Source organism: Acinonyx jubatus, chromosome A1, assembly GCF_027475565.1.
Source record: "Acinonyx jubatus isolate Ajub_Pintada_27869175 chromosome A1, VMU_Ajub_asm_v1.0, whole genome shotgun sequence".
NCBI lineage: Eukaryota > Metazoa > Chordata > Mammalia > Carnivora > Felidae > Acinonyx > Acinonyx jubatus.
Genome location: NC_069380.1, coordinates 189,874,829 through 189,896,725, shown reverse-complemented (window position 1 = coordinate 189,896,725; position 21,897 = coordinate 189,874,829). Strand labels below are relative to the sequence as shown.

Sequence of the window (21,897 nt, the reverse complement as noted above, 5' to 3'; positions counted from 1 at the left end):
CTAATTTTGCAGTCCATAAATACAGCATAGGCTCCACTGTTTACAACAGATACCCAATGCCGCCTGAACTACAAGCCATCTGTGTTTTTCATTTTTCCTCAATAACCTGAGAAATGAACACCCAGTTCTGGGTGAGGGTGGGGGTTCTGGAGATGCAGACAGTGTGTTTCCTGTTTGATTGTTTCAGTGTACACACCAGGCCCAGTGCTGCAGGAAAAAAAAAAACAAAAACCAAAAGTCTAAGAAAGGATTGCGGAGACTGCTCTTCATGTGACTAGCTCCTGATAGGGCTGTCCTCTCCTGAATGTAGTTGCAAGTGGGTGAAAGGACATTAGAAACCCACAAGATGGGTGGGGTGTGGAGTGTTTTGCCTGCCTTCTCCATGTCAGTATTGCTCAATGGAATGATTGTTAAGCCTGCACCAGAGCTAACAAACACTGAATATCACAGGGATAACAGACACGCCAGAAACAATAGTTTATTCAATAGACTTACATGTCTTCCTCAGTGTGAGGTGTTTTTCTTCTATTAATACGGCAATAACCTTATGAGATAGTTACAGCCCTGTGTTACAGATGAGACAGACCCTCATTTGGAGGGGAGATGAGGAGTGGGGTTCAGAAAGCGCACTTGATGCTCTGATCTGGGGACTTGGGGTGGGAGTTCACCTCCCTGGAGAATAGCTTTTGGGTACTCGGTTTGAAATTGCCGCTGAAGGCTTGCTCTGCCTCCCAGCCTCGAAAATGGAAGCAGGATTCTGGAGAATCCCCGTTGGAGGAAATGTTTAAAAGCAGCAAGTCCCCGTGGCTTGGGAGTAAATTTGCTATCCACTTGCCAACAGCCTTCTTCAAGGGAAGGCTCCTAGGGTTGTGGCTAGAGCCTTGCTTTGGGCCGTCCGCACTAGCCAGTCTCAGGGACTGGGTGGAGCTCTTGCGGGAGAGGCTAGAAGGGCGGCTCGGAATTGACAGCTGTGTGCAGGAAGTCGGTGCTTTGTCTTCTTCCCCAGGGCCGGAGAACGAGGCAGCGCTGCAGCCGAGCCTGCTCAAATGATGCCAAGGACAGGAGTTGGTAGACAGCCCCCTCTCTCCAGAAAGGATCAGGGCGCGGGTGGAGGCTTTGGATGCTCCTAGGCCAGGCCCGGGCCCAGTGTTCTGTCAAGGAAAACGTGCAGAGCCTGCCTACTGACCGCCGCCTCCAAGCTCCTCGGACCGCCGGGCGACGCGGTTCTCCCACGGGAGGCCGCATCTTCTTTGTAATTCGAGCAGGCCCTGGCGGGCCGGTTGCTGTGGTAACGCTGCTTTTCCCGACTCTGTAAGGCGGGGAGGAGGGAGGCGGGCCTTGCCGGACGTCACGGAGACTGGGTTTGGGGGTGCTGCCCACCCCCGACTAATTGTTTGCCAGAAAGGAAGCCTAGAGATAGATGTTTCGTTAACTGAGGGGTCCAAGGAGCTGCATTAGTACGGACGGAAGGGATCAGGATCCACCCCCATCAACCTCCCCCCAAAGTCCGCTCCTGCCAATGATTTTAACGGTCTATCAAAGCAGGGCGGAGGGGGAGTTGCAATTCGGGGATTTGGTCAGATGGTCCACGCCCCTTCCTCGGGTTTGATGTTTAGGCCACGCCCACCCCGAGCCGGGGCCAGTTCTAGACCACGCCTCTCCCCGGGGCGCGCGGAAGAACCAAAAAGGAGTAGTATTGCGAAATTGAATTGAGCCAGAGCAACTAACGCGCCAAGGCCTGGGATGGGTCGTGTTCCGCAGGCGTCCGCCGAGACCGCCCCGCCCCGCATTTTCGGGGAGCCCTCATGGTTTTGCGCCTGCGCACTGCCCCCGCGAGCTCACGGGTTGGACGAACACGCAGAGTCGCCGCGGCGCGCAGAAGGGGAGGAGCAGGCATGAGCAGGCGCGCGCGCGCCCGTCTGGAGGACGCTAAGGGAGCAGGCGAGTCGGGAGGATCCAGTGGGTAGAGTGGTTCGCCCAGGTTTCTTTGGGCAGTGCGTAAGGCCGCTCTGGGCACGAGGGCGCCCATCTCACTGGCTCGCTCGGTTCCCGGAGCAGATCCGGGGCAGTAGGAGAGCGCCGGGTCAGGGGCCGCCGCCGCCGCCGCCGCTCCCGGGGGACTCTGCCCGCCAGCCCGCAAGCCCGCGCTTCGCGGGCCCAGCCATCAGGGTAAGCGGGCTCGCTCTCACCAGAGAGACGAGCGAGATGGGAGAGTGTGGGAGGCCATCGGGGACCTGTGGGTGGAAGGGGCTTTGGGGCGTGCGTGAGGGGCAAGGGGTGTGAAAAGAGAGGGCCATCGAATAGTGGTAGTATTACCAACCACTACCACACAATAATGATATTCTAGTGGTTTGTGCCAGGACTTTATCAAGCACCTTATATGCTTTCTGTTAACATCTACTGCAGTCTTCCGAGGTGTATGTTATTAAACCCATTTTACAAGATAGGAAAACTGAGGCACCAGAGAGGTTAAGTAGCTTATGCAAAGCCACACAGCTGGTCGGTCTGGGTTCGAACGCAGGTCGTTCTGGCCCGAAGGCGTGTAATTAAAAAAGAAAAAAAAAAAAAAAGAGGGAGGGTAGAAGGAAGAGGGGCGGGATGAGTGTTGTTTGGGGAGGGAGGGTGATCCAGAACAGGAAGAGAACGATGATGGGAGACTGTAAGGGAGAGGACCTGAGTTTGGAACCTTGCGGGCCTACGCCTTCTTGGTTCTTTTGGCCCCACAACTTTTCTTTGCTATTCTGTTTATGAGCCATAGCTATTGCTCTGGAGGCCTGGACCACATGGTTGGTTTTAAGAACTGGTTGAACTGCGGTTAAGTCCAGGGTAGTTGTCTTCGGACACTGTTTTGGGGGCGGAGGTGATGGAGGACGGCGGGCCGTGTATGGAGAGGACCCTCTTCCAAGCTGCTGCCATTTCTTCTAACTTGCTCCCACTTCCTTTTCCATCTTATCCATGTGCGGTAAAGCCTTTGTTCAGTTCTCTAGAATTGAGGAAGTGATGTTTATGGTCTCCTTGCACACGTAGGCTTAAACAAAACAAAACTGGAAAAACCAAACAGTCTTTTCCTAAGCAAGTCTCTGGATTGCTTGCAGAGAAAGCTTGCCGGTGGCTTTATTCGTAGTTGCTCTTTAGAGCTTGCCTGGGTAAATAGCTTTGCTTTGGAGAAGTTTATCCTATAGGTCAGCAGGAGAGAGCTCACAGATTTTACTGCAGATCAGCATAGGTCAAGGACCTCAGTAATTCCTGTATCTGACCTTTCCTTCTTGAACAGTCTAATGCTGGGAACCAACAGGTATCAGTGTTTGTATTTTGCTTTCATATAGAGTGGAGTAGCTCACGGGAGAGTCAAGTTTTAAAGTCAGCCTGTGAGGGAAACTGCATGGGGATCAGAATTATCCTTAAAAATTCCTTAGGAGGTACAAGGTTGTACATCAGGGCCATTCCGTTTCTCAGTAAATCTAGCACAGTTTTTCCTTAAGCCTTTAAACTTGTTACTGTTTCTCTGGTTGCAACCCAGGTAAAGTAATTAGCCTAGCTTTAGGGTCTGTGTTGCACAGATAAACATATTTGAATGGAATAGAGTCCTTCCACGTTGTGAGGTGTGCTATGCCCTGCTGGCACGGAGAGGCACTGAGAGAGGAGGAAGACTGACCAAGGAGAACAGTATGTTTGTGATTCCCGTCTTACGCTTCTTCCGGAGCATGTGCTCGCTGAGTGGAAAGTAGCAGGCAAAATTGCTGGCATCATTCAGTATCATTATTTCTCTTCTTTGGCTAGCATAACCAGTAATCTATGCTAAGCTAAATGTGCATAAGGTGATTCCTTTTCAGCTTTCGAGTGGCATTACATTTTGGGGTTTGCAAGCTATTCCCCCACAATTTTCCTAGATAAGGGTTTGGTGTGAGAACTCATCTTAGGTATTTTTGCCAGTGGTCTGCACTTATGTTCCCCATTTATCAGATATATATAGCAATGGTTAGCTTTTTGAAAGTAGCTTAGCTTTTTAAAAAAATTTTCTTGGAAATGGAAGTCATGATAGTGCTTTTTAAATTTAATGTGTCTAAATTTCTGTTTTATCTGCAAAATGTAGTGAAGACACCACTGTACAAAGTTGTTGTGAGGTTTGTCCACTGTTAACTTTGAAGCAAAATCCCACATTTTGTATCACCTGTACTCTGTTTTGCATTATCTCTAAAAGATGAGGACTCTTTTTTAAATTTATTTATTTTTTTCAACGTTTATTTATTTTTGGGACAGAGAGAGACAGAGCATGAACGGGGGAGGGGCAGAGAGAGAGGGAGACACAGAATCGGAAACAGACTCCAGGCTCTGAGCCATCAGCCCAGAGCCCGACGCGGGGCTCAAAGTCACGGACCGTGAGATTGTGACCTGGCTGAAGTTGGACGCTTAACTGACTGCGCCACCCAGGTGCCCCGAGGACTCTTTTTAAAAAAAAAAAAACATGACAATATAACACCAAAAAAAAAAGCAACCCCCCAAACAAAACCAAAACCAGCCATTATTCAGACTTTTGTCTTAAAAATGTCAGTTTAAAAAGATTTCTAATAGTTTGTTTAAAGCGGGACCTAATTAAGGTCTGTAGATTTTGATGGGCTGAAACGTCTCTTGAGAGTCTTTTACTCTTTAAAAAAATTTTTTTTGTGTATTTATTTATTTATTTAGTTAGAGGGAGAGCATGAGCAGGGGAGAGGCAGAGAGAGAATCCGAAGCAGGCTCCACACTACTAGTGCAGAACCCGATGTGGGGCTTGAACTCACGAACCATGAGATCATGACCTGAGCCCAAACCCTATTTGGGCGCTTAACTGACTGAGCCACCCAGACACCCAGTAGAGTCTTTTACTTTTAGTACTTGCAATTTGTTGAAAAATCTGGGTTACTCTGTAGATTCCCACAGTAGTTTCTGGATTTTGCTGATTGCCTTTCTGTGGTGTCATTTAACATGTTCCTCTGTCCTCTTTGTTTCCTGTAAATTGGTCTAGAGGTTTGGTCAGATTCAAGTTAGATTTTTTTTGGCAAGACTTATTCATAGTGGTGATGTATTGTGTCAGGAGGCAATGGTATGTGGTTGTCTCTTTTTATAGTAATTACAGCCATTGTGATATTTTAACAACTTTATTGATGTGTAATTCATACTATAAAACTTACCCATTTTAATGTAGAGTTCAGTGATTTTTACTAAATATATGGAGCTGTGCAGTCATCAGATAGTTGAGTTTGGTAACATTTCTATCACCTCAATAGCATACCTCATGCCATTTACAATTAATCCCCATTCCCATCCCACTGCTGTAGTCTACTTTCTGCCTTTATAGATTTGCCTTTTCTGGGTATTCCATATAGATGCCATTTTGATATTGCCCAGATCTATGAATTCTTTGGGAGTTACAGAACAGTGAGATTCTCTCAGTCTGTATTTCTTGGCTTTATAATTTCTATTAAAAGAAACTTTCCCTCACCTCTTAAGTTACTTAGTACAATTTACGTAGGAAAGACAAGACACGTATTTTAAAAAATAGATTGATTTACTAGCATTCTCTAGTGGTGACCAGTGAGGTTTATTTTCTTAGGTTTAAATCCATGAGTTCATAGTGAATTGTCGGAGAAGTTTGAATACATTGTACTGACTATTCATAATGGTGTTTATATTATCTTTTCTCTGACCAGAGGGAGCCTCTTCAGATTATTTCCTGAGTTTTTTTTTTTTTTTTTGACACACCCTTAAGAGCTTCTTAGCTGGGGAGCCTGGTTCTAAGGGTTTAGTGTAAATACTTAGTTGTCTTCTTTTTAAGTCTGCTCTTTTCTGCTTGGAGGCCAAAGGCATATTTTTGCTTGGGTCCCTTTTGCTGCTTCACTCTTAGGGAAACGTATTCATAGTCATACCCACTTCCCCTGCAGTAGTTTATCGTTGTGTTTGAAACGATACCAGTCTACGGCCATACCACCCTGAATGTGCCCAATCTCTGAAATGACACCAGAAAGGAAGTGCATTGTTTCAGTTAGGAAAATAAGGAAGTGAAGTGGTACTGATTTAACATTAATGGGCATAAAAATGGCTTTGTGCCATCTTGCAGGAGAAAACCTTAAACACAACGTAGAATTGAATCAGAGTCCTTGCATTCTCTTAATTATGGTCATATAGAGGAATTTACTCCACACTCAGTTTGGACTTCACCCCTTTTTGGATGTTCTTTATATGTTCATCTGCAAGTCTTTAATTCATACCATTGTGTACAGAACGGAAATGAGAAGAAATGGATTCTGCCTTTAACAAGTGTCCACCCATATTTGTTAGGAATATACCACAGTCTACTTAAGTTTTAGAGTAATTACAGTAAGTCTGTTATAATTTCAGAGAAACACCTGTTGAAGTGTAGGATACCTTGAATAAATGGAATCTTTCAAGGTTGCTGACAGACCAACAGGTTTCCCAGAACTTTCTCGGAGAAATGATGACGTTTGAGAATGACAATTTTGTTTTGATCCGGATTCTTATGGTTGCATCTACCTGTCAGGAAAGTAGGAAGGAAAGATTTCATTTTACTGTTTCTAGGAATTTTCCTCTGAATACATGTATATACTGGAGTCCACTCTTACATTGTGTTGAGTATTCCCTGTGGTGGGGTTGCCTTTTTAATTTTTTAAAGTTTATTTATTTATTTTGAGAAAGAGCATGAGCAGGGGAGGGAGGGAGAGAGAGAGAATCCCAAGCAGGCTCTGCGGGGTCAGCAGAGAGCCCTATGTGGGGCTCAATCTCATGAACTGTGAGATCATGACTTGAGCTGAAAATCAGGAGTCAGACACTTAACTGACTGAGCTGCCAGGCGCTTTGGGGGTTGCCTTTTTAAAGAAAGGCCATTATGATAAGCTCCTTTTGGTCTTTTTATGATCAAGCATCTCATTGCTACAATAATAGCATTACTCTGAAGCTGAACTATACTGAGTTTCATTTTGCAGACTACTGTTTCCCCCTAGTTTCCTCCCAGAATATACATTGTAAATCATTATCTTTTCCTGTTGAATTATTTATACTTGCCATCTTCTCGAGGCACCTGGGTGGCTCAGTTGGTTAAGTGTCAGACTTTAGCTCAGGTCATGATCTCACATTTTGTGAGTTTGAGTCCCCCATCGGGCTCTGTGCTAACAGCTCAGAGCCTGGAAGCCTGCTTCAGATTCTGTGTCTCCCTCTCTCTCTGCCCCCTTCCCCACCTGTGTTCTTGTCTCTTATCTGAAAAGTAAATTAACATTTAAAAAAATTACATACTTGCCATCTTCTCTACTCCTATTGTTGAATTGCTTAGTTTCTTTATATTATTATGTGTTTAAAAGTAGACTTTAATAACTCTAATTCTGATTTTCATTGTGGTGGTTAAAGATTCATTTAGTGGTGTTGGTTTTTACAATCTAAAATCCCTCATTTCATGATCTATTTGCACAAATGTAAAGAGGCACTGTGTTACATTAGTTAATTGCCTCTAGTTATATGTGACTTTTTGATGGTGGAGGAAAGGAATTTCTCCTTTTTTAGGGGGTGGAGGGAGGAGTCACTAAGACTTAGATGTACATTCTTTCAGGCTTTCAGAGATCCAGGTACATGTAAACTAGCTAAAGAGATTCTTTTAAAAATGTTTCCATGATTTGGTCTCTGTGCAAGTGTTGTGAAAGTTACAGATAAGGGAGTATTTGTGGTCATTGGAGGCTATTTTAGTGTTTAGGTAGTCTGGAAAGGGCTCAAAAACTGGTTTAGGGTGGTGGTTTCACTTCTGTGCTAAAGGGCAGCTTGGGCAAAAGTTTCTTCAGGTTTGTTTCTGTCTGTCTGTCTCTCTCCCTCCCTCCCTCTCTTTCTTTTATTTTATTTTTAAGTAATTGCTATACCCAACATGCATCTCAACTGTACAACCCTGAGATCAAGAGTCACATGCTCCACTGACTGAGCCAGCTAGGCACCCCAGTTCCTTCAGATTTCTTAAGTAATTTTAGTTTCTTCAGGTTAAAGACGTGTGTGTGTGTGTGTGTGTGTGTGTGTGTGTGTGTGTGTGTGTCTTGACCAAGATAGGTTTCCCCATCATAATAAATGGGGAATAAATACAAATATAACTATCTTAATGTTTTAGCTTATTAAACTGATGAAGTGATTTTTTGATACCTTTGTTTTGTTGGCATCTTGCCAGTGTGTACATTTATGTGATTTCAAAATATGTTTTTGAATCTAGATCAGATCAACCATTGGCTTGCCCTCTAATAAAGTCAGCTGAACGTGACTGCTCAAGTTTCTTCAAGATGCCTGCAGCACTTGTGGAGAACAGCCAGGTTATCTGTGAAGTCTGGGCCAGCAATCTAGAAGAAGAGATGAGGAAGATCCGAGAAATTGTGCTCAGCTATAGTTATATTGCCATGGTAAAGAGCTCCACTCTTTCTAACTCACCTTCTGCTGCGGACTTAGGGAATACTCAGTGTGAGATTTTGAAGGAAAGACTTCCACCAAAGCCATGGTAAATTAAACTTGGTGGAAGGTTGTGAAGCTTTTATGAAACCTCAAGGTAGCCAGTGGGTCTGAGAAGGATGTAACCTCTAGTATCTTAGACTTTTTGTAATGTTACTCTGTATTGACAAATGTTTAAGGCAAAAGTTGTGTTAGCCAGTAGGGCACATCTATACCACAGATGCGGTGAATTTGACAGTGTTTTTTTAAAAATTAGTTATCAGCATTTAAATATAGAGAGACCTCTCTTAAAGCCCAGATTTCTGGTATCTCTGGAAAACACTGGGAAGATCTGGCATGGGATTCGCATTCTTGCCTGGCGTTGAGTGGCTGGAGAGGCAGATGTGTGTCATGGTGATACCAACGGCCTCTTCTAGAGGAGGATGTACCTTCTGTGCTCCAGTCCCCATTACTCATAAGCATTACGTCTTTAGCCTTGTATTTAAAATTCTCTGTGGTCTTGTTCCAGGCTTTTTACTCAAGGTAAGTATAGCAGTTGTTTTTTTAAATTACTGTTTCACTTCCCCATATTTGTATTTTTGTTCATACTTTGTTCTTAATCTAGACTTTTTTTAATTCACTGTATACGAACCTAGCCTGTCCTTAATTGATCTATAGTTAGTCAGCCGCTCTTACATCCTGTCTAGGATCTCCTCTAAGTTGCTGCACAAAGCTTCATGATTCTAGTGCTCCTTCTGTAGATATCAATGAAATCAATATTTAATTTTTAAAAATATTTATTTATTTTTGAGAGAAAGAGAGCGAGTGGGGGAAGTGCAGAGAGGGGCACAGAGGATCCTAAGTGGAGTCAGTGCTGACAGCAGAGAGCCCGAACTCATGAACTGTGAGATCATGACCTGAGCCGAAGTTGGATGCTGAGTTGACTAAGCCACCCAGGTGCCCCAAAATCATATATTTCTTTAAATAATTTTTTTAATGTTTATTTATTTTTGAGATAGAGACAGAGCAGGAGTGAGGGAGGGGCAGAGAGAGAGGAAGGCATACGATCCAAAGCAGGCTCCAGGCTCTGAGCTGTCAGCATAGAGCCCAATGCAGGGTTTGAACCCACAAAAACGCTGGATCACGACCTGAGCTGAAGTCGGATGCTCAATCGACTAAGCTACCCGGGCGCCCCCCAAAATCAGTTATTTTAAGATAGGTTTTTGTGCCCAAGCTTGGGCTTGTCATATAACTTTTATAAATTGAGATAAAATTTTTATGAGTGATAAATTCAGCATCCACTGTTTTGTGAAACCTAATGATGACAGACCTTTTCCTTTTCTAGGACACAGAATTTCCAGGTGTTGTGGTGCGACCAATTGGTGAATTTCGTAGTTCCATAGATTACCAGTATCAGCTTTTACGGTGCAATGTTGACCTTCTAAAAATTATCCAGCTGGGCCTTACATTCACAAATGAAAAGGGAGAATATCCTTCTGGAATCAACACTTGGCAGTTCAACTTCAAATTTAATCTTACGTAAGTGAGCCACTTCTCAGTGTTATTCTTAGATCTGCTACATTTGTACAGACTGTGATCTCTAACTGATTTTATTAATTTAAAGTTTTCTTTCTGTTGAAACCAGGTAAGGATTGGACACAGCAGCCAAACAGAGAATGGAATAAGGAATCTCAGAAAGTAAAGTCCCTCTTAAAGAACACTTACAGGTCAACAATAAAAAGACAACTCAATTAAAAATGGGCATCAGATCTGACTAGAAATTTCTCCAAAGAAGATATAGATATGGCTAATAAACCCATGAAAAGATGGTCACCACCACTAGTCATGAGGGAAATAAATGTAAATCAAAACCACAGTGAGCCACCCACTGGGTGGCTATAATGAGAAAGACACAAGAACAAATGTTGGCAAGGGTGTAGAGGAATTAGAATCCTCACACATTGCTATTGGGAAAGTAAAATGGTGCAGCCTCTTTGGAAAATAGGCAGTTTCTCAAAAGGTTAAACAGAGAGTTACCATATGTCCCAGTAATTTCTTTTCTAGGCATATACCTCAGAGAAATGGAAACACACATCCATACAAAAACTTGTATGTGGTGAATGTTCATTACAGCATTATTTGTAAAGGCCCTAAAGTGGAAACTATCCAGATGTTTGTGAACTGATGAATGGATACAATAAATGTGGTATATCCAGGCAGCGGCTTATTGGACAGTAAAAGAAAGAAGTACTAATACATGTTGTATATTGATGTGCTTTGAAAACATTATGCTAAGGGAAAAAAGCCAGACACAAAAGACCATGTATTGTATGATTTTGTTTATATGAAATGTTCAAAATAGGCAAATCTGTAGAGTCAGAATAGGTTAGTGGTTGTCTAGAGTATAGGGGGGTTATGTTATGGGGCAGTGGGGAATGATTGCATAATAGGTATGGGTTTTCTTTTTGAGGTGATGAAGTGGCCTGTGGTGGTGGTTGCACAACTCTGAAAATATTGAAAACTGTTGAATTGTATATTTAAATGAGTGAATTGTTTAGTTACGTGAATTATAGCTGTTTAAAGTGAAAAAGTAAAGTCAGTTCCCCAGTTAGGGGATCAGTGTTTGAATTGCATTTCTGCCATTTTTTAGCTGAGTGGTTTGGAGTTCATTTTATCTTCTGTAATTCAGTTTCCTTATCTGTAAAATAAGATTACTATGTTTCATAACAGAAGAAATAAGCTATAGAGTAGATGCTAATCAAGAGTAGGTGAAACTGAAGCCTGATAGTGGCAAATTTTGATGTTTTAGAAACGTGGGTAAAAAAATACATAACATAAAATTTGCCATCGTAACCATTTTTAAGTTTGCAGTTCAGTAGTGTTAAGTAAGTTTGCATTGTTGTGAAACAGAACTCCAGAACTCTCTCGCAAATCTGACACTCTACCCACTAAACAGCTCTCCTTTTTCTTTTTTTTCTCCAGCTCTTGGTAACTACCGTACTACTTTCTGTTTCTGTCTATTTGACTATTTTAGATACCTCATATAAATGGAACCACCCAGTATTTGTCTTTTTGTGACTGGCTTATTTCACTTAACATAATATCCTTAAGGTTCATCCATGTTGTGGCATGTCAGAATTTCCTTTGTTTTTAAGACTGAATAACATTCCGTTGTATGTTTAGACCACATTTGTTTACCTGTTCATCCACTGATGGACATTCGATTGTTTCCACCTCTTGAGTTTTTGAGTATTGCTGCTATGAACATGGATGTGCAGATAATCTTCATGACCCTGCTTCTAGTTCTTTTGGATATATACCCAGAAGTGGGATTGCTGGATCGTTTGGTAGTTCTGTTTTTAAGTTTTTGAGGATGATATAATTTTTTATGGGGAAAAATTAGGGGAGACTATCATTTTGCTGATTGAGGTGGTTTTAGTGTATTTCTTACTGGACCACAGTTCTTGAATACTGCATTCTTTAACTGGGCACCAGGAGCATTTGGTAGCTCAGGAATAATTTTTTGATTGTTCGTGTGCTTTGGAGATTTCTTTGAGGTCCAGGAATAATTTGGGGAGACGATCTGGATTTTTCCTTTAACTTCCTTTCCTTTTTCCGTTAATTCTTTTTTTTTTTTTTTAGTCCATTGTCAAAGCCTGTTATTTATACCTTAATGGTAATTAATACACAAAGGAAAATAAAAAATTCCCTAGTTGTCTTTTAAGTTTATGTGAAAAACAAATGAAAGGAAAAAAAATAGTGAAATCTAGTGGAAAAGAAGTTAACGTAATGGAAGGATCCATCAGAAAATGATGTCTTTTTCCCCCTACTTTTGTGATAGGTGGTATTATAAATATTCCTGTGTTTAAATTGATGGATGTATCTTTGCAGTGGAGTATTATGCCAGAGTTGCAAAGGATGTGTATTTATCAGTATTGGTCTGGAAAGATGGTCTGTGCTATGTAGGTGTAGAGATGGAGGTTGTTGTGTACATGGAGAAAATAGTCTGAAGGCTATATAAAATGAGTTAACAGTTATTTCTGTGAGGTGGTATTATAAGAACATTTTTAAGAGTATTCTATTTTAAATGTTTTTGTATTGGTTGATTCTGTTTTTCTTTAAACAGTGAGAAATGTGGACCTTTTGTATTTAAGAAATTTATTTTGTGGGGGCAAATCTCACTTTTCCATCTGCCGCAGAGATAAGATTATCTACTTTGCATGCTTGTTGGAATATTGGAAAGAATGAATTGATCTGTTCTTAAATTATGAAAGCCTTTCAAGGATACCTGTTCTGTAATCATAAGATGTTAATTTTAAGGTGATGTTAACATTGCTGCCCACTACTTCTGTTAGATTATCCACCACTAAGAAGTGAATACCTTCTTTTTTAGAGAGGACATGTACTCCCAGGATTCCATAGATCTCCTTGCTAACTCAGGACTACAATTTCAGAAGCATGAGGAAGAGGGGATTGACACATTGCACTTTGCAGAGCTGCTTATGACATCAGGGGTGGTTCTCTGTGACAACGTCAAATGGCTTTCATTTCATAGGTCAGTCTCAGAGCATCTATATTTCTCTTTCTTTGGCAGCAGGGGATTGCATTCTGATGTTATTTTTGCAGTACTGATTGCTATCTTCTTCTGGTGACTTATGAAGCAGTTATGAAATTGAAATGGTAACTGGCCCATGTTTCAGTTTTTCAAAAAGTACTTTGGAGCACATACTGGTTTGTTTCATACAGTATTGGGTTCTGTCATTTGGCTATCAGTGGGTACATTCCAAGTGGAAAGATGGAGGAGGGGAGATCAAAGCACTTGATCATCTTTTTCTCTTAAATGAATGGCCTGGAATTTTCTAGGTACTCCAAAGACAGATTCCTCTTAGATGTTAATTTACATTTTCAGTACTTTAGAATTTTTGGTGGATAAAACCCATATTTTTAAACCCTTGGGTTCTCTTGTATGTCTCTCATATTAGTGTGGTTTGTTAGTATTTAATAGAAAGTTGAGATTACAGTAGGATAAACTAGTTTGGAACACTGAAAGTTACTCACGGAGAGTATCATTAAGTTTTGAGAAATAAAGCAGTTGAATGCTGGGGCCTGGTAACTGCTGTTTTTTCACTCCTTGCCTCATTTTCTCTTGTAGTGGCTATGATTTTGGCTACATGGTAAAGTTACTTACGGATTCTCGTTTGCCAGAAGAGGAACATGAATTCTTTCATATTCTGAACCTTTTTTTCCCATCTATTTATGATGTGAAATACTTGATGAAGAGTTGCAAAAATCTTAAGGTACACAATATATATATTTTTAAATTTTTTTCTTAATGTTTCTTTATTTTCGAGAGAGACAGAGCATGAGAGAGAGACTGAGAGCATGAGTGGGGGAGAGGCAGAGAGAGAGGGAGACACAAAATCTGAAGCAGGCTTCAGGCTCTGAGCTGTCAGCATGGAGCCTGATGTGGGGCTCGATCTCACAAACTGTTGAGATCACTACCTGAGCCCAAGTCGAACACTTAACCGACTAAGCCACCCAGGTGCCCCTATAATATTTTCTTAATATTAGTAACAACAACAAAGACAAAAAAGCAGACTTGTCATTTGGCTTCATTGCTGTTTTTAGAAATTATTTGTCATTGTTCTGCATTCTTGAGCGCCAGCTAGGTGCCAACATGGTGCTAGAGAAATACATATAGAGCTGATTGGCACAGGGATTTGTGTGGTGAATGTCTTTAATCTGGGTATGAAGGGAGCCCTCTGCTTCTCTCATCTTGAGGGAGGAGTTCTTCACTTAGGGCCCACAAACCTAGTGAAACAGTTGGCACCGTGAGGTGTATGTGCAGTTTGTTAAGGATGGGGTCTGGAGCGCACCAGACTCTCAGATGGATTCGTAAGTTGAGATAGTTCGAGAACTCAACACCCTAATAAATTGTTGACATAAGAGATTTGCTGTCTAGAATTGGATTGGTATTTGACTATTTGCTCAGTTTTTATAGCAGTTAGGACTTTAAAATGGGGCAGAGGTCTAACACTATTAATAGTGTATAAAAGAAAGGAGTTGAAAGTGAAATATAACACAGTATATCGTGTGGAGGGCTGAACAGGGGATATTGCTGGGGTAATAAGGCCTTAGCAAATGGCTCCCACTTGTCATTCCCAAAATAATTAAACACAAGAATGGACTTAGTTGACTCCAGTAGACGAGTGGCGGGTCTGAAATATTATCTTTATTTTCTTTACATCTGCAGGGAGGTCTTCAGGAAGTTGCCGATCAATTGGACTTGCAGAGAATTGGAAGGCAGCATCAGGCAGGCTCAGACTCGCTGCTGACGGGAATGGCATTCTTCAGGATGAAAGAGGTAAGGTGGTGGGTTATCTTTGTGGACCGAGATTTGTTGAAAATTTATAGTTCTTTTGGAAATTGACCACTTTGAAAGCAGTTGTTTTGTTTGTTTGTCATTATGTTCAGTATCCTAAATGTAGTTTGGGAGGCAAAGACACATTCTGAAATGGAGGCCACTCAGCATGCTCAAGTGTAGACATGTACTGGGCGTTCTTAGCAGTTCTCATTCTTGCAGTTATTTGCTTTTCTTCTCGTTATTTCTTCTCTCATATAAACAAATTCACGTTTGTTCAAACACTCATTTTATGCTTAAATTCTGTTACTTACCAAATGCCTGGCAGCTAACATCATACTCAGTGGGGAAAAGCTGAAAGGGTTTCCTCTAAGATCAGGAACAACACAAGCATGCCCCCTCTCACCACTTTTATTTAACATGGTATTGGAAGTCCTAGCCAGAATAATTAGGCAAGGAAAAGAAACACAAGGAATCTAAATCGGAATGGAGGAAGTAAAACTCACTATTTTCAGATGACATGATATTATACATAGAAAACCCTAAAAAGTCTACCAAAAAAACTCTTAGAACTAATAAATGAATTCAGTAAATAAAATTTCAGGATACAAAGTCAATATTCAGAAATCTCTTGTGTTTCTGTACATTAATAATGTACTATCAGAAAGAAATTATGAAACAATCCCATTTATAACTGTATCAAAAAGAATCAAATATGTAGGAATAAATTTAACCAAGGAGGTAAAATACCTATACCCTGAAAACTGTAAGACATTGAGGAAGGAAACTGAAGAAGACACAAATAAATGGAAAGATATTCAGTATTCATGGATTGGAAGAATTAATATTGTTAAAATGTCCACACTATCCAAAGCAGTCTACAGATTCAATGAAATCTCTATCAAAATTCCAATGGCATTTTTCACAGAAATAGAACAAATAATCTTAAAATTTGTGTGGAACCACAAAAGACCCCAAATAGTCAAAGCATTCTTGAGAAAGAAGAACAAAACTGGTGGCATCATGCCCCCCCAAGCTTCCTTTGGCAATATCTGGAGACATTTTTGGTTGTCACAATGTGGAACAGCAGGGGAGAGGTCCTCTACTGGCCAGGGACACTGCTAAACATTCTACAGTACCATAGTGCACTGGACAGCTCCCTTCCTTGCCCCTCAACAAGGAATTGTCCTGCCCAGGAAGGCCAAGGTTGAGATAACTCTGCTGAAGTGTGTGATATCCAGTATCTCACTTGTAACAGCCTACTGTTACATTATCCTGTTTTATAGATAGGGAACCGTGGCTTACGGACAGGTATAGAGTGTATAGCCCAAGCTCTTGACCACTGCACTGCTTGTTAAAGAGAAGGGAGATGGAGGTGGCCGTATTAAATAGCAGCAGCAGCAGCAGCAGCACACGGATCCTGCCAGTAAAAGAACTCATGGAGAATAGAAGTCTGTTCAGAAAGGAGAGCCTATATATAAAAGGAGCGTGAAAAGACTGTGTATAGGAAATGTCTTGAGCCTTTCTTAATGAAGTTACTTTCTAGTTGGGTAGATTTTCAGGGCTTTAAGACAGTTGGGAGGTGCTGATATAGTAGTGTGGAGATTTGGCTGGACTCTGGGCGTGATTCTCACCGTGAGTTCTCTGTCCTATTCTGCAGTTGTTTTTTGAGGACAGTATTGATGATGCCAAGTACTGTGGGCGGCTCTATGGCCTAGGCACGGGAGTGGCCCAGAAGCAGAATGAGGATGTGGACTCTGCCCAGGAGAAGATGAGCATCTTGGCCATCATCAACAACATGCAGCAGTGATGGCGGCGAGGCTCTGGAGGGTGGGCCTGATCCCAGAGTGGTGCTTATGTGCTGACTGTTTGTGTGTACTTATCTTCCTCCCCAAGAGAAAACGCTTCTTTTGAGCAAACCGTACCTACCATCTGCGTTGACAGAAAGACTTCTGTTGCATTGAAGACAAAAGACGTCTTTATTTTAGATCCAGAAGAGGGGTTTGCTCTGAATTTGTAAACAAGTCTTCCCTATTCCTCATCCCCAAGCCTCTCCAATTGCTTCCTGCCACCAGCATCCATGGCTCATTTGACACCTTTTTAAATATCCGGGACAAGTCAGAGACGAACTAGTAAAATATATATAATTCTCATCTGTGTCATTATTTTTCTTTTAAATCTGTTGCTCATCTCTGAGGATGAAGACTTCTTGACGTGATTCTCAGCTGAGCTGAGGGCTTCCAGGGAAAGTGGAACGACGTGGCGTTCTTGTGAAGTGGGATATAGATGTCTTTTCCTTCCTTTCCTTTTTAAAAATCTTTTTTGACCCTTCTCAAGGACATTTGCTTTCTTTACGCTTTGTTAGTCTTTCGTTGTGTACTATTATGTGGAAATGAATTACTCAGTGCTGACATTTTGAAGACGAGATAATGAAAACTTTTATTAAAAACAAAATTCTTCTGAATCTGTCTACCCTTTATTCATGAGGAACTCCAGAACGGGTGTTAAGTTAACCACTTACGCGTCTTTAAGTCTCTGTTCCATTGTGCCACTGAGATTTGCTGTCACATGTTTATCATTTGAAATCATTTTAAATTTTAATAAAATATGCTGGATTTGTTCGTGAAGGAAACAAGATCAGAATTTTGGACCATAAGTCTTATATTTTCAGTAATGTGATTTCAGATGGTCATGTGTATTCCCCCATGTCTCTTTGTTCTCCCTGCCTTTCCTTTCAGCAAACCTGAGAAGTTAGGGAGATGGATTATGTGAGTACCAGCAGTGTGTTTAAAAAGTTATAGTGGTACATGTAAACAGGGCAGTAAGGAATTTGGTTAGAGTTTTCTTGGAATAATATCCCACAATGGGTGTAGGAAGCTCAGGACTGTGATTTTTTTTTTTTTTTTTAAACTGGTCATTTAAAAAATGCATTGTTTTTTGAATGACTACAGTATGGCCAATTTAGAAAAACCAAAAACCCCTTTGAAATGGTGGAAATAAAAACTGGTAACTCACTGAAGTGGATGAATAGTCTTGCATTTTAAAAGCTTATGAAAAACTCAATTTCAGATGAATCAAAATGTCAAGTATTATAAGCTGGTATTTAAGATGCTTGTAAATATTATTTATGTTTTTAATTTTGTAAAATAAAGATTTCTTTTTAACCACTGGCATGAAGGTTTGGTCTTTTATAGCTATTAATTACTGGCTGTAGGAGATGGTCATTTGCAGTCAGTGCCTGGAAGCATCTTGACTGTCCCCAAACTCGTCTCAGTTTTCCACAAGTTGGTGTGCATATAAAATGTCTCATTTTGTAGGAGGTTTTTAATGACCAACTGTGTAAATGGAATTGTCTCTTCACTTCACAACCCCCCACTGATCGTCCAGCCTTAGTGGGAAAACTAGTTTTAATTCTAGTTCCTGGGACCACTTTACTCCATTTGGTGGATTAGCTTGTTAATTAGCAGACTTTATAGACAAAGCGAGCTTCTGGTATTGTAGAGTTGGCTCCACACTATTTACAACCCTTCCTATTGGCACAAAACAAGGGGTTGTAAGAAGTCTGGTATAGGAGCCAATCTAGGCTTTTGCCTGGGATGGTCACAATTAGGAAGAGAGGTATATATCACTGTGATTTGTGGTAAAGGCAGCACAGGTCAGGGTCAGTGGTTCTCTTTCAAGTTCTTTGGCCTGCTGGTGACTGAGCCCTGCATAGGTGTCCTAAATTTAGATTCAAATGGGGAATTTTATCTTTGCCACACTTGAGGACAGATGTACATGTCAGGAGAAGTATTGAGATGAAGGGTTGAGGAACTCTGTGTCGAGTGGGGAGTCTGGTCACTGCATGGGAGGGATGAGAATTTATTAAGGTGTTCTTAAAGGGAACAAGTCTAGTAGAATTGGCAAAAACTTCACCTTGTATACAGATATGTGAGTGCATTTAGGGTTTTGTGAGTGGTTATCCTCAGAAAGGGATGGTCCTGTAGAGTAACCAAGAGAATGCTAATTACGGGTGAATTCAAGCCCCTCTGTATAAACTGCCAAATGTTCTTAAATTTGTGGTTCTGCTAATGCAATAAGGTTGACTACCAACGACAAGCTTAATTGTTAGCTTGTCCTGATATGCATGAGCTCAGAGTCAGATTTTAAGTCCAAGCTATTAATGAGTATTCTAATTTCTCAATTTATTCAGTCTGCAAGTTTCTATTGTGCACCTACTAGATAACACACTGTAAATAGGTGCTGGGAAAATAGCACATGGAAGACATAATCTCTACCAATCTCATTGGAGCTTACAATCTGCATTGCCAAAGTACATAATTCACAAAAATACAGTGTGAGCTGTAAAGTACAGCACGCTGATGTCTTTTAGATTGAGGTTCAGGGACAGTTATTAGAGAAAGGACATTTAAGCTGAGATCTAAGAGATGGCTAAGAATGGACCAGGCAGAGGAACAACATGAAAAACCTACTGAGACAATATGAGAACTTGGTGGATTCCAGCAGCCTAAGAGACCAGTGTGTGTGGAATCTAGAAGCAAGGATGTGAGTGTAAGAACAGGAGTCCAAGAGGTAAAGGCTGGGATCAGGCAGGGCCTTTTAAGCCCTGCAAGATGATTTTTTTTTCCCAGTAACAATGGGAAACTACTGCAATAATTTTTTATCAGGGAATTGTCAAGATCTGATTTATAATTCAGTCACTGATACCATACCAAGAAGATTCTTCATCCCCAGTAACAGTGCATCTTCTTCTCAAAGTTCAAGTAACTGTATAAAGAACTATGAGCATCTAAATTCTATGGTATTTGCTTTTGGGTTTAGCATTTTTAAATTCTAAAGCTAGGTCGAATTCAAACAAAACCCCTGGTCAGTCAGATCTGTGTCTTAAACTTTTCTTCCTAGAGTTCCTGTGAATGAATTTTATTCTTGCTGTCCACAACAATGCCAGCCATAGGAAACTAAAAAATAAACTGGACATTCAAGCAGAAAAGCTTTCATAATGAATCCCCAAAGAAAATAGTTACATTATTGGGAAAGAGTGCTCCCTCCCAACCCTACCCCAGACTGATGTTTATATCCCAGCAACTGGGCTATTACAGAAACATCTGTTCCTGACATTGTTCAACTATTTAACCAAAGAGAAGAACAGACCTCAAGAGAATGCTCAATAATGGGGGGGGGGGGGGGAGCGGAGAACAAGGATTTATAAATAGTATATAGGATCCCATTATGCTGGAGTCCAATAATCCAAAAGCCACATACACAAAATTATGCATTATTCTTCGAAGAGCATCTGTGGTTCTAATTCTCAAAGGGTCTATGATCGAAAAAAGATTAAGAACCACTGAAATAGCAATTTCTTCCTGAGCTACTGTGATCACCATTAATAACTTCTTATAAAACTGAAGGGATAAGACACATCTGAGTTTTAGTTATTTGTTCTTCTAAAGCTTTAGTAAATGATGTGTTCAAGTAAGCAATTACATGAAACAAAACCAAATTTTTGATCTAAAGTTCAGATGGAGGGTAGAGTCAACATGATGGGTAAAGACCTATTTCACAAAGTTCAGTCTTTGAAAGAATAGAAGGGAAGAACCCAAGTTAACAAAAACAGTAAAAAAAAAACAAACAACAAAAAACAAGCCAAGTCATAAAAGATATCAATTCTATCTCCAACAAGAATGGCACATTTACCACCAGGCAAAGTATTTATAAAGGTAGTTTGTGTTTAAGAACGTAACACTTTGGGTGATTAAAAAGTTTCTCCTCTTTGGGTGAAACCTGCATAAGGCTTTACAGATGACCAACAATGAATCATACTGCAGGTGTTAGTTCTGAATACCTACTTCTAGCTTTTCATGATCTTTTCCTCCAGTAGGAAACCACAATTGAGTCCAAAGTCCGATTCCACTATGTCTAGGGGTAGAGTCAATTCAAACTTGACCCTCATTTGTATTATTTGGATCACTGCAAAAACATCTAGGGATCAAAGAGAATGTCTGGCGCGGTGTCATGGTGGTGAAGGGTGTTGTACATTGGAATTTGGCACAGTTCCTTAAAGGTCCTTGAAAATTCACGTGCAGAAGGTCTGGCAGTATCTTCTGTAAACTTTAGTGTTGCCATATTTCTGAAGGAGCTCTTGGGCCTGCTGCTGCATGTCCTGGGTTATGCTGCCAGGACACTGGGCCCCGATGTGAAGCAGAATGAGACAGCACTCCAGCACATCTGGGAAGGGCCAGATCTGAAAGGGGACACAAGGATGAACAAGGAAGCATTTGGAGGACTCACAAATACCTGTACAGAAGGCACCAGCAACTCAAAGTCTCATCTAGTGACACTACTCAGGCATGGCTGAACTGAGGAAGGCTCTTCCTCAGTAACTCTAAGGGTAGATGATACTCAAAACTGGGAGGGCTCAGACTGGGGTATCCTTCTCAAATGACAGAATCATCTTCTAGAGCCCTACTCAATTCATTCAAAACATGACTCTCCTCTAATACCAGGACCACATTCAAATACACCTATCCATCTGTAAGCTATCAAATACATGGTACCAATTTTAATTTTATTTTTACTTCCCAGATGCAAAATGTGTTCCATTTCTCTGAAGACCGAGGTATAAAATTGCTTGTGTTGCCAATAATCCTATTCTCACAAAACATTTTAGTTAACCCAAGACAATGGGATCCTAAATTTTTAAGCATATACAAATGTGTAGCAATTTTATAAATGGAACACAAAATTAGATGACCTTAAAGAATTTGGTCCAGTCAGTGGATAATATAAACAATAATGTTTTATTAAATGAACTGATATCTTACCTTAACACTCTCAGGAAATTTAGCTATTCTCTCATTTGCCTCTGTAAGACTTTTGGTTAATTCAGGCAGAGAAAGTGGCTGATTTTTTTCTTCTTTACTGGTAACCAAAAAAAAAAATTACAAGTCATGTGCCTTGCCCCACAAAACTTTTAACTGTTACCCTATAAATAAAATTCTTTTGTTATCTCTTTCATCTTTAATACAAAGGTCAAGAGGAGGGAATTTAATGTGATGTGATACGAAGTTTTCAAAGTGAAATATCATTCCTCA

At 40.9% G+C, this 21,897-nt stretch overlaps 2 protein-coding genes across 6 annotated transcripts in view; one reads left to right on the top strand and one right to left on the bottom strand.

Annotated features, from left to right (window-relative positions):
* The first annotated feature begins 983 nt into the window (after window positions 1-983).
* CNOT8 (CCR4-NOT transcription complex subunit 8) lies at window positions 984-17,979 on the top strand. 5 transcript variants are annotated; one of them, XM_015063910.3, is made up of 7 exons: window positions 984-1,288; window positions 8,237-8,420; window positions 9,791-9,984; window positions 12,839-13,000; window positions 13,598-13,742; window positions 14,699-14,809; window positions 16,467-17,979. In XM_015063910.3, the coding sequence occupies exons 2-7, from the start codon at window positions 8,304-8,306 to the stop codon at window positions 16,614-16,616; spliced, it is 879 nt and encodes a 292-aa protein (XP_014919396.1). In that variant the 5' UTR covers window positions 984-1,288; window positions 8,237-8,303; the 3' UTR covers window positions 16,617-17,979. The 5 variants fall into 5 exon arrangements, with proteins under 5 accessions (XP_014919396.1, XP_053055783.1, XP_014919395.1 ...); XM_015063909.3 differs by lacking the exon at window positions 984-1,288 and adding an exon at window positions 1,358-2,169; XM_053199808.1 differs by lacking the exons at window positions 984-1,288; window positions 12,839-13,000 and adding an exon at window positions 1,348-2,169.
* Window positions 17,980-18,131: 152 nt separating this feature from the next.
* The window catches only part of GEMIN5 (gem nuclear organelle associated protein 5), a 42,085-nt gene continuing 38,319 nt past the window's right edge, over window positions 18,132-21,897 (bottom strand). Inside the window, exons 27-28 of the mRNA XM_015063906.3 lie at window positions 21,628-21,724; window positions 18,132-21,047 (exon numbers count right to left, since the gene is read on the bottom strand). Of these exons, the coding sequence (XP_014919392.3) occupies window positions 20,880-21,047; window positions 21,628-21,724 (265 nt within the window). The 3' untranslated portion in view covers window positions 18,132-20,879. The remainder of the gene's footprint in view (window positions 21,048-21,627; window positions 21,725-21,897) is intronic.